Source organism: Seriola dumerili, unplaced genomic scaffold, assembly GCF_002260705.1.
Source record: "Seriola dumerili isolate Sdu_G_001 unplaced genomic scaffold, Sdu_1.0 BDQW01000081.1, whole genome shotgun sequence".
NCBI classification, from domain to species: domain Eukaryota; kingdom Metazoa; phylum Chordata; class Actinopteri; order Carangiformes; family Carangidae; genus Seriola; species Seriola dumerili.
This window is the reverse complement of record NW_019174336.1, coordinates 1,150,276-1,163,038: the sequence shown is the minus strand read 5'-3', so window position 1 is coordinate 1,163,038 and position 12,763 is coordinate 1,150,276. Positions and strand designations below refer to the sequence as shown.

Genomic DNA, 12,763 nt, shown 5'->3' with positions numbered 1-12,763 from the left:
AAAAGTATTCTCCATTATAAAAATAATTTACTTATGACTGAATCATCCGTTCATGGTCTAAAAAGTCTATAAAAGAGTACAACTGTTTAAATGTAAATGTGGACAGTTCACACCATGTCATATAAGCCTGTTGGAAAAACAGATTTGGTGGCACTTTACTCGACGATTTCTCTGTGTGAAATGATTATTTGATGGGCAGAATTTCTTAAATATCCCGGGAAATGTGTGGAATTCATTAACAATTAGTGCAGTGATTTGAAAACATTGTTGTTTTGGTTTGAGGGCGTCAAATTGTCCAAATGTTGCATCGAAATTATTAGAAAAAGATGGCGGCTGGGCCAAATTTCATAAAATGCCAAAAATATTTGTTTCTCGTGCAGCATGGAGATGATGGAACTTATAGCTCCGAACGTCAGGACGTCAGGACGTACAGGTGTAAACACAGCAGTGGTTGTGTGTGGTTGTTTGGATCCTTGCAGTTTGACTTGATATATGCTGAGCTGATACTTTCATATTCAGAATTGATATCGATATAGTGAAGCAGAGCAAAACTAGAGAGATTTTAGTAGAGGCGAAATCTCCAAATTTTCCACCCCAACCCTAAATATAAAGTTCTAAACACACACATAATAATAAAATTCAAACATATCTGATATATAAAATACATATAGTATTTATAATTTATTTTCCCTCACTTGTTTTCTAGTACAGTTTTTATTTTGTGGGTTATTTTCTATTCGAAATAAAAGAAAATCTCGAAGACAAAGCTATGCAGTTTCTGTGTGAGTGTATGAACATTGGTAGTGAAATTGCGATGCAAGGGGGGCGCCAGCTAAAATCTTGCCTAGGGCACCAAATTGTTCAGGGCCACTGAAGAAAGAGATAAAATGGAATATTGTCTGACTGTTCTTGGATCAGGTGACATGTTGGTACTTTGGTTACTCAGATTTTTTGTGGTATTTTTTAATGTAGTTAATTTTGTAGAAGAAGAAAACGGTTTGTTGTGTAACTTGATGCATGTGTGCGCCCTGTGCCACAGTCTTCTTCACGTCCCATGATTTGCCGCTCACACACTTGTAGACGACTCGGTTACAAACTACTGTTTTAGTCTGAACAGGATTACAAAGGTTTAAATGATGATTTTGTTGAACCTCTGTGGTTGGCTGCGCATTCATTTATCAACGTTCCTACGGTTCGCTGTGCGTAATGACGCATGTGCGATACATATTAAATCAATTTATGCAACTTATTGCAAACCTTTTAGAGTTTTGTCCACGTAAACATACAAGTCCTCACTATGTTCTGTTCTAGTGCTCGTACACAAAGGTGGTTAATGGCCAGTGACAGACTGATCACATTTTTCCTCGAGCTCCGTGCTTGGCAGTCGCACTCCCATCACTGAGCTCCCATCCCGTTTTCCATGTCCGGTGATGTCTCATTTTCCTGTTTCTTGCATTTTGGTCAAATCTAGGCTTTGGGCGTGGCTCTGTGGGCGGGGACCGGAATCCAAAAAAAGGGGGAGAGAACCGTGCGTAAAAGCGCGCAGCGTCACGAGCTACTCCTCTCCTGTCCAGTCTCTTCGAATGAATTGTGAGTTGTTGACAGACACAATATTACTTTTCTTTAAATTGAGATTATTAATGTCCTTGTTGTTTTGCCCTGTATTCTCTGTTTGGGCTTCTGAAGAACTCTGAATGTTTGGGTGTCTAAATGTTTTTTTTACATGATTTTGATGTCATGGCTGTGCTCACAAGAATAATGTCTTTTATCATTTGCTCACATTTTAAATGTGTTTGCGTGTAAATAACTTCTCCTCAATTCAAGGCTAAACCATTGTTTCAGTTTTCGGTCCAGAGTAAAACACGATCCCTATGACTGTGCTCACGAGTCAGAATGCTGTGAACTTTCATGTAGACTAACACTTAATGTTAACAACAACTGATAGTTAGTGTCCAACTTGTAAATATGAAATAATCATAACACCAGTCATCCTGTCATATTCATATTCTCAGTGATGCAAAAAGATTGTTTACATCAATTATACCTGTAAATAAACAAAACAGGCTTCTACTCTCAGTCACGCTGAGATTCCAAACACAAAGTTGTTGAGTTTTAATCTTAATTTAACTCAAACTCTTACACTGTGAATGTGAAAATACTTGTAGAGTCACAGAGTCAAAATTTCCATCTTTGTGAAAAAGTTGTGTCCAAGCTCAACACATCAATGGTTAAAAGTTTTTCCAAGTGACTAAGTAAAGTAAACAGTAGTCATCTTTAAATCTTATTTATCTCAATTATTCTTTCTATAATACTGCACAACATTTGATATTAATGTTAAAATATTATGATAATATTTCTTCTGACTTTAGCTTTGCTTATTTAATCCAAACTATTGAATTATAAGACTTTACTGTTTCCTCTCAACAACATCATTGAATGTCTTGTAGAAGATGGCCGCGCTGCGTTCATCTGGGATGTGGAGCGCAACGAAGATAATCGCCCGATCGACGTCTCATCTGACGAGGACGATGAAGACGATGAAGATGATGAAGACGATGACGATGATGATGATGATGATGATGATGATGATGATGATGAGGAAGAGGACTGGTCTGATGACACCAGCACTGATTCGGGGTACAGCACCATGACAGAGGATGAAGACGACCATGATGAAGACTTCATACCTCACCCCCCTCTCGCTCGCCAACTCCCACCTGGAAACTTTTGACAGGATTACTGACAGATAGTTTCACATTCCTCTTGCTGCTCCTGTTGGTGTTCCTTCCCGTATTCTAGACGCTGCTCCCACTTATCCTGCTGCTGCTCAGCAGCTGATGGTCTGGCACCCTGAGGTGCCTGCTGAGCACCAGAAGCTGTCTTAAAGGTTTGGAAGAGTCTGCTCCCTCACCCTCAGGCCTCAGCTCCTTGACAAAGAGGAGCAGGGACGAGGACTACACTGAGCAGGTAAACTCTAAGAGAGCACGGAGGACTGATGAGGGAAACCCTGAGGAGTCGGCTCCTTCGACGTTAGGTCTCAGCTCCTTTACAAACAGGGAAGAGGACAACAGGGACTCAGCTCCTTCAACTTCAGGCTGGAGTCTTCACAGGCAGGAGACACTGTCCTCCTTTTGGAACCCCAGGGCCTATTTGGGGTTCCAAAGGGGGGTTGTTGTAGTTTTTAGTGGTCAGCCTTCTCTGAACTATTAGTTATCATAATGCAACATAATATACACATTGCCAATATATCTTAGTATTGGGATATTGGCTGATGGTTAATACAGTTACAGTCATGGCCACATGAAGAAGAATCAGATCCTTTACTTCAGTAGAAGAAGAAAAACCAATTAAAAGTCCTTGCTTCTTTTAAAGGTTTATTTCCTGATACATGACATTATTGGATTATTTGTATGTTTAACTTTTGCTGAGGTGAAAACAAGTATTACATATTGTTGGACAGATGCATCATATTTTACAAGCTGATCACATGTTGAATAAGCTTCATAAAATCTGTAACTATGAAGTCAGTAGCAACATCATCTGTCAGGTGAATGTAGTGAAGGAAAATGTTCGGTGTTTCCTCCGACATGTAGGGAAGTCGTAGTTTGTACTAGGAAGCTGTTATGACTTGATGCTGTTTCCTGTCAGAGGGAGTGAAAAGCAGCTTCCTGTCGATGTCTCAGCTCAGTGAGAGAATCAGAGCTCGACTGAGGACAAACTGGAGAGACACAGCAGCAGACGGATCTCGGAGCAGCGTTTGAATGCATCATAGAGGCGATAGAGTGGGGAGACGTGGTTGACACTGTGCAGGCGGCGGTAGATCGAATGTTGAGAGATACATCCTCCACCAAACCCAAGGTTTTAGATCAGTTCCTTCATCACTAATCTCAACGTTTTACAAAGTGCCGCCCCTCCCTTCACACGAGGCTGGAGCTAGTGACGATCCCCACCCCCTTTTTTTTCTCTCTGGAGGCGTCGGTGATGGTTTATCAGAACACAACCTGATTGATTTTCTCTTGATTGGCTGATTTACAAATAAATTCATTGTCCCAGCTCCATCTGTGAGCTTCAGTGTGTCTGTGGATTACCTCAGGGCAGGAGTTCAGGGTTGTGCAGATCACCTGTGGCAGGTCACTGAGTCATGTTTGAGTGTATGATATTAAGACCAGGGCGGAGATCGCAGAAGCCTGGGTCATTGTCTCTAAAGGCAAGTGGAGAAGTGAAGAGAACTGCTGCTGACCTGGACCTGCTCCTCCACACCAGATGAGACCCTGGTTCACCACACACTCTGAAGCCTCCTCACTGCTGCAGGAGACAGCAGGCTCAGCAGCATCACGGTGATATCAGTGATCAGTCACAGCTAGACTTTGTCCTGTTTCAGTTCAAAACTCCAAGAACGACACATTTGAGAGCTGTTTGAACAGAAGAAGAATCAATCTCAACAAGGCTTCAGGGCATCAGTCTCAGGTGTCGTCGTAAGGCAAGAGAGAGTAAGGACCTAAAGGCTAAAGGTCAGACAATATTTCTGTGGATCACAGTGTGATGATGACGGTGATGAAGAACAGCCAGGTTCAAAACCTCCTTTATCTTCAGCTGTAAACTTAATTGTGTGTTTTTACAGACGAGGTCAGAACTTTCAGAAACTCAACAGAAATTGTGATGATTTGAAATTAAATATTTTTTATTTGATGTTGGATCAAAATGTTCCTCAGTGAAGTTTAAGAAGCGTTACAAAGTCTCAGTGGACTGATCAGACATAGCCGTCAGTGGTAAATGATCTTTACAGCTCCAAAAGTCTGAAATGCTGGACTTGAGAGGTACCTGTAAACAACCTTACATAACATCGTTCTTGTAGTGAATTTCTCATTTACCTTAGAAGGCAGAAGAAAGAATCACAACCAGAGAACAACTTCAGCAAGTTTGTCTTTATTTTGGTTCATAAAGCGAATCAGGGCCAGCAGTTATCTGTCAGCCCTCCAGAAGGCAAAGTTAAATAAGTAAACTGAGGGGGAATGGCTTTAACTGAGACACGTGATACATGTGTAACATCTAATACAGAGTGAATGAAGATTAGGTTTTGAACTAAAAACAACCATTTTCAAGGCAACATTTCATCATTCACAGAACCAGCTCCAGAGACGACGCTGCGGACAGGAAGCCTCTTAGGAGCTCTTCTTCTCCTCAAAAATGATGTTTGCTGTGGCTCTCTTGGCTGTGGACACACGACACACAAACGTCACATATCTGGTTTATTATTATTACAATTTCTACTTTTGATTTTCAGACGGAACAATGAGTGCTTCTGACTTGATGAAATGATAAGTAAAATAACTGAATGTCATAAACATTGTTGAATGAGAGTGAATATTTCTGTATTTTGGCTCCATCTAGTGGGATAATACTCCTGTCTACACGTCCTTTAAACTTCAAGTAATGTTGATATGATTATGAAAGAGAAGTTTAAGTCAACCATTTGTCAGAAAATGTAAAATTAGATTGTCAACCAAAGAATGGATCCTGGGGATTGTAGGTTTTTGTTAAGAGCAGAAATGTACAATCAGTCACTCAGTCACTCTAACATTGTGTTTACCTGGTGGGCTGTTTTGGACTCAGTGATACAGATTTAAAGCTGCAGGACAAAACATATAAAGCTGTCTATATTCAATCCCTTCTTTTATTAATTTAAGTTGATTTATTTGTAATTTATATTTTGAAATATTGGAATACTGGCTGATTGTCAGATTCATGTTCCTGTATGGGTCGGTCTCTGTTTACAGTCAACACTACACACACACACACACACACACACACACACACACGTTGATTTACTCACCCTCATCTTTGAACTTGTCGGCAGCTTCAGACGCCTTGTCCTTCAGGTTCTTCACCACGTCGTCGATCTTGGCTTCGTTCTTGAGGAAGAACGGTCGGATGATGCGGTTATAAATCTGGACTGAGCCGTTAGAGGGAGTCGGAGCCATGCACCACACTAAGAAGGCGCACTGGGGAAGAGGACAGTCACACTCATTAGTAATCATAATACTTATTTATACGATCATAATGATCACGGAATCTGCGATCTCAACATGATCCGAGCCGTCATACTCTGATACAGTCAGACATTTCCAACAGTTCATCACATCTGCAGATTTATTACATCCCTCTGAGCCCAGCAGCTGTGCTGAGGGAACCTCCAATTACTAATTTGTGCTATTGACATACTTCATTTGTGCTCACTAATTAATACTTTCATTTATTATCTAAACCACTTATCCTTATAGGGTCGTGTGGGGGCTGGAGCCAATCCCAGCTGACTTTAGGTCACAGGGCTGACATATAGAGACAAACACCATTCACACTCACATTCACACCCATGGGCACTTAGAGTCGTCAATTAACCTGCATGTGTTTGACTGTGGGAGGGAGACGACGAGTACCATGAGAGAACACACAGACACGAGTAGAACATGCAAACACAGAGAGGCCAGCAGGTTTGAACCCGTGCGCCACTGTGCCACCCTAATTAACAGTTTGTGCAAACAAATTTACGTGTCAAAACACATCAACATTTCACAAAAGCAGGTATCTCCAGACCTGCAGGATTTTTCCCTCCACTGTTGCCAAGTGCTGCTGATTGTGGAACTGCTGGGTTTCTCTCTACAATATTATTATGTATGTTGTGATTTGTTGCGATACAAGCAAAGTGAATTGAATATGTGTTATTATTCACATCAGTCCAATTTAGAAGAAAAGAGTTTTGATATTACATAACCATATGTGAAGTTACTGTTTGGGTATGAATTCATGTCTGTTGTTGTTGGTCTGAAAACGTCAGCACCAACAGCTGGAGAAGTGTGGTGAGGTGTGCGACATACTGAGCTCTGGTTGTGTAAAGTGTGGGCTATGTGTATTTTTCTGACAAGGACACACTTGGTGGCACATGAACACACGAGTACTCAAGACTGCGAGTGAGGGTTCTGGGCCCCACAGTGAGGAAGTGTAGCAGCAGTAGTACCTGAAGTTACAGGCTGCTGATGAGGAGGCACAGATTCATACAAATACTGAATCATATTAATATTTATATCACTTTCACTCCATTTGTTCTTGTCCCCTCAACTCTCAGCTTTACACAGCCGTGATATAAGACCCTGGTTCTGCTGCTGTCAGCTGCATATATATACTGTTACTGTGACCCTACTGCAGTGCAAAATAAAGTAATAGTTGTCAGACTATGGACATAATGTAATCAAAGTGAACTTCATTTGATGCACTTTTCTTTTGAGATATGTGCATATCCTACACATGTTGCCTGTTAAACCACATTGTTTAATCTTTGACGTAAAACATAATGTTCAAATGTCAGTAACATGCAGTAAATGTTAGTGAGCACATATTAGCATACGTCACAGATCACTATTTATTCATGTTGTTTCTTATCTCATGTTATACAGTATAGCTGTAGGCCTGTGGTAGGCAGCAGCTGCTTTACAGCATGGCTGTGTCTCAAATCACATACTTCAGTCAGTACACTCACATGTAGTATACTGTGTACACAGCACACTCACTGGGCTAGTGTGTGAATTCCAACAGGGTAGTGTTGTCTCAAATCAAACACTGCCGTTGTGCTCTCACCGGATATGACGACAGCAGCTTGTGAGCGTGATCGTGGTTCGCCTTTCAGCTGCTGCTTTACTCACTTGACTTGCAAATGAATGTTTTCCTCTCCTGTGTGTGTGTGTGTGTGCGCTCTGTGTGTCATGTGACATGGAAATGACAATAACGATGTTTTCCTCATTCCTCAATCACTGTTATCGTTTAGAAGTTTAGAAATATGTTGGTGATCTTGTTGCTGTACTCAGAACGTACTTATTCACTCAAAATCACCAGTGTGAGTGTGGAAGCAGGCGGGAGACACAGCACGTTATAGCACATTATAAATGATCACCTCATCAGAATCTTGTTTTTGTACTTATTAAGTTAATGACAAGAGGCAATTAAACTTCTGAGCTCTGACAGGATGTGCATCTTTCACTCTGTCGTTCTCTCCCTGCCTGATGCCCCTCCCTAACACCACCACACACTCTGCTTTACAGCTGCTGACAAAGCTCTCAGCACTCAGATAGTCTTTATCATCACAGCGGTGTGCCCCACCCTCAACATGTTGATTAGTTTACTCTGTTCAGAGGGACTGAGAGTAAATACACACCTACTCCAGCTGCTGACTCATCAGTGAGCGGCTCCTGTCAGGATGGGAAAGCTGCACACTCACACTGAGGTTGACTTTTTTTGAATCAATGTTTCAGCACATTGACTGAAACACCTTTACCTTTCCAATATAGTAGAATGGAAACCAGGAGAGGAAGATATCAGCAAAGAACTCTGCCACACTGAAGAGTCCGTACACCACCCAGTAGGTCAGCCACTTAGTGTCATCGTCTTTGGTGGCACTTTCAATGGCCTTGATTCTGGAGAGAGAGGGAGACAAACAGTTTGATATATAAGACAACGTCACTCATGATGACTGTGAACCTCCGGTTTGTGACACAGGTTTTCTGCTGTAAATGTCTCCAGGCTGAAGCCCTAATGACATCACTATGACATCATCAGGCTAGTTTCAAATATGATACATTTCCACCAGAGACACAAAAGTCATTATACTACTGTTTTCATACTGACTAGTGCTTCATCTGACTATTGATTATTGATACTATTGATGGAGTGCCCCTTTAAATCCCTACAGCCGTCTGAAGGCAGCAGGAAGTTACATGTGACTAGAAACTGTCTGCTGCTTGGTGAGTATGCAGGATAATGTGAGGGGGCACAGCCTGGTAGCCAGACGCTGATGTGACGATAGCATTCATCCAGGACTGCCTCAAGGATTGTGGGTGATGGTAATAATCTCCTCCCACCTCTGAACAGTCACTGCAGGTGTCAAGACCTTGTTGACATTATTAGCAGTACCAGTGTTGATCTGGCTTAAAGCTGCTGTTTGATATGTCCTCCTAAGAGAAGACAACATGGAGGACAGTAACAATGGGCCCCCAACAGAGGAGGCCATGGCCCACATGAGACTAAGGGCCCTATCTTACACCCGCAAAACACAAGTGTCTTTGTTAGTGTCAGACCAACACAGTTGTCATTTTCCCATCCTGTGCCCACATTGTTTAAATAGCAAATACATTTGCATGCATCTGAGCACCCATGGGTGTGTTGGTCTTAAAATGAGGAGTGGTCAGGAGTATTGCTATCTTGAGGCAGAGGAAAGCAGTTGCACGATTGACCAACAAAAACCTGCTCTGAAGTCAGTGGTGCAGTATTTCACTGTTATCTTAAGGCTCAGTATCAAGAGAGTAACGTGCCTACACTCTGCCACTTACACACAAGCCAGGTGGAACATTACAACACAGCCTCAGAGGGTCGAGGCTTCTTTGTGGCATACTGTGTGTTGTATAACGTTGTCATGTGTCATGGATGTCTATTGGACATTAGTGAGACTCTGCAGAGAAGCGCTCTTTCTTACCACCTGGTAAATCCTCTACAGTGTTTCTCAATCATCGCCTTGACTAAATTTGTCCACCACAGTTTCATAACGAACTGAACTATTATTTACACTTCTCATAATTTAACATAAAAGAACTTTGTGTTTATGCCATCGCTGCTTGTAGAGCTGTGCACAGCACATTGACTCACTCAGCCCTTTCTTTTCCCTCAGAGTGCACAGAGCTGCTGTGTGTGTGTGTCAGGACTGGACTGACTGGTCAGTCACAATATGCGATCAACTCACAATGATTCTGATTCTGTGCCAATATAACAGCAATACGCCAAGGTGCATGCGCAGCATAAATAAATAATGAATAACAATGGCATAAATAACAGCTCAGGTTGTTAGGCCTTAGAAAGTTGAATAAGAGACAACAAACAAAAGAGAGTCCTGATGACTTGGAATCTGTTATTCATTACAAATAGAGCCAGTTCTACTAACTTGTCTTCTTTAGTTGGAGAATGCAGGAAAACAATTTTCACTCCTTTAAATCCCACAAAAAGATTTTTAAAATAAACTTTTCTTTTATTATTAATTGTAATTAGATAGGTTTGTCAGTTTCACGAGTCAGACCTAATAATGATGAGTTCAGTTTAAACTTGTCAGTTAAAATTTTTCAGAAACACTGTGAGCTTATTTACATATAAATTATGTAGAGCGTTAAAGCTCCATATTTTCTTCTTCTCCAGTGTTTTATTTGAAGTGTTGATCCATCAGAAGATATATTTGTGGTTTTAAAAACCAAAAACCATCTCAGTGTAGTTTTACATCTCCTCTCTCAGGCTTCTCTCTGGAGCTCTAATAACAACAAGTCGGTGAGCCAATCAGAAGAGAGGAGGCTCTGAGCCACTCTTTTATTGGCTGACTGTTTTCTGAGTGATCCAATAAAAATAAAGCAGATCTCAGGTAAACACTCGGAGAAACAAATCCTACAAGGTTGGATGGTGGGTCCAGTGGGGCAGTGACTGCTTTGTTGTGACATCACAAAGTCCTGACGGCTGGTTTTAAGGCTCAGTGTCTGAATACAGGCTGTGTGCGTTTCTCTGTGGACTGAGGCTTTGACACTTTCACAGTTTTAATATAGAACTTAGACCTGCTTTATAATCAAACTACACATGGACAGAGACCATTAGACTATATGGACCTTTAAGGTTACCCAGAGATCCTTTCTATATAATATGAAACAAGTTACATGATGGAGGCTGTTATGTGTCTTTTTACACATGCGTCTCTGAGGTGTCAAATGGTCAAAACTGTGATTAGGATAGTTCAGATGATTTCTTCTTTAGTAAGTGATTGAAGTCATAGAGGTCATATTGAGGAACATTGTTACTGGGCTCATTGTGACTGTTAGCAATACAGCAGAAGCTCTAATGAGGGATGAGGCTCAACACAATAAATGACTAAAAACCAAAAAAAAACCCCATGCTCAGATATAAACCATGAAGTTACTTTAACCTCGAGTAAAATTAACAAAAGTCTAAATTACATTCATTCTCCTAAATCAAAATTTTACTGAAGTTTGCTGCCATGAAATTTTATTTTTCCTCAACTCTTTCTTTTTTACAGAAGCATGACAGAATAAAGTGGTTTGGTCATTGTCTGTTGAGATCATAACTCATATTATTTTCTCTTATTTTCTAGATCTTCATATTTTTAATTCAGCTTCCTAAAATAATGAGGAGATCATGACATTAGCTGAAGCTATCAAATGTTCTATTTCTGTAATTCACAGTATCAAAGTCTCATCAGCTGAGAATAATCCTGGTCACTCTAAATCAGTCTGATCATGGAGTCATTCTCTGAGGCCTTGAGGCAAACAGGAACACAGAGCCCGCACCAGTTACTGGGATAACTGCATCACAATAACTGATTCATGGGTGTAGCTCTGTACAAGTCTTAAAACTACAGTTTGAGAAAATGATATAATGATATCATGATCAGAAGATTATCAGAGGTAGAGGACTAGTTTAATAGATAAGAGAAGGTAATAGTAGCTAGTGGCTTGTAGAAACAGTTGTATAATTACAACGGTACAACCTTCATTTAAAACTGCTCAGCCAAAACGGGAGTGGTGCTTTACAGTTTCATAATAAAACCCGTTATTATGCTGTAACAGTGGCTGCTGGAGACTGGGCCACATGTATTCACTTAGCTGAGAAGATAAAAATAACAACAACAGCAGCAATAATTCAAACTGTGAGGTGGTTTAAATTCATTCAGTGTTGTTTACGTGTGTGTGTGTGTGTGTGTGTGTGTGTGTGTGTGTGTGTGTGTGTGTGTGTTGGGCAGGCCCCTCCTTGCTTTGAGGAGAAAACACTCACGATATGTAGGCTGGATAAAGAAAGCCGATGAGGTTACACAGCAGCGAGGCTCCGTAACCGATGACCAAGTAAACTGCGATGATAAGGATGACAGCTGGAACAAATCATAGCACATGTTTGTCACCACAAATATAATAACATCATCAAATTATATCACACTTATTAAATATAACACTATTACTTATCAATAACAAGAGCGACATTTGATCTCTTTAGTTAAATTAGGACTATAGGTTGCCTCGGGCGGAGTTATACGCTATTTTTTCCTGTGTGATGCAGTCCGTCTTCTTCTCTCTCTTTTTCCATCCCCGTGCTGTCAACACTCACCCAGAGCAATGTACGTCCTGCTCACTCCGGTTTTTGTCTCGATCTTCTCCAGCACATCTGTCATGAGATTCTTTTCATGGAGAAACTTTTCAAATCTTTCCTTTAGCCCCTGCGCCATGGCTGCACTCCCTTCTTCAGCGATGCTGCCGAATTACGAAATTGCGCTGAATCAAACTGCAACACCCTTGAAACCCAATACACCGCTGTTCTCCCTGAGGTGTCCAGTTAGATACTGTGTGTACACCACAGTTTCCGGTCACAGCCTTCAAAATAAAAGCAGGGGGGCGTGCTTGCTCTTGTAGCCTTTTGTGAATATGATTTAGAAAGAATTCCTCACTTATTTTTTGAGTGTGAAATAGCCCAGACGTTTTGGAGAGATCTCGACTCTCACATTTTTTTTCAAGGTGCTAACTCTCTCTATTCCTTCAACCTGAAAATATTATTGGTTACTATGATCATCTATGATAGCACTCGTGAATATCTACTTAACTTCATGATTCTAAATGCAAAATTCTTTATCCACAAACAGACATTTGCACATTTACTGTGAAAAAAAAAAGGAAATGGATGT

General features: G+C 40.9%; 1 protein-coding gene across 1 annotated transcript; it reads right to left on the bottom strand.

Moving 5' to 3' along the window:
• Positions 1-4,910: 4,910 nt before the first annotated feature.
• On the bottom strand, positions 4,911-12,410 carry LOC111221175 (receptor expression-enhancing protein 5-like). The gene is made up of 5 exons (XM_022744531.1): positions 12,193-12,410; positions 11,866-11,959; positions 8,327-8,465; positions 5,834-6,002; positions 4,911-5,212 (listed from the first exon to the last, which is right to left on the bottom strand). Exons 1-5 carry the CDS (start codon positions 12,308-12,310, stop codon positions 5,163-5,165), a joined length of 570 nt encoding a protein of 189 aa, XP_022600252.1. The 5' UTR covers positions 12,311-12,410; the 3' UTR covers positions 4,911-5,162.
• Between the last annotated feature and the right edge of the window lie 353 nt (positions 12,411-12,763).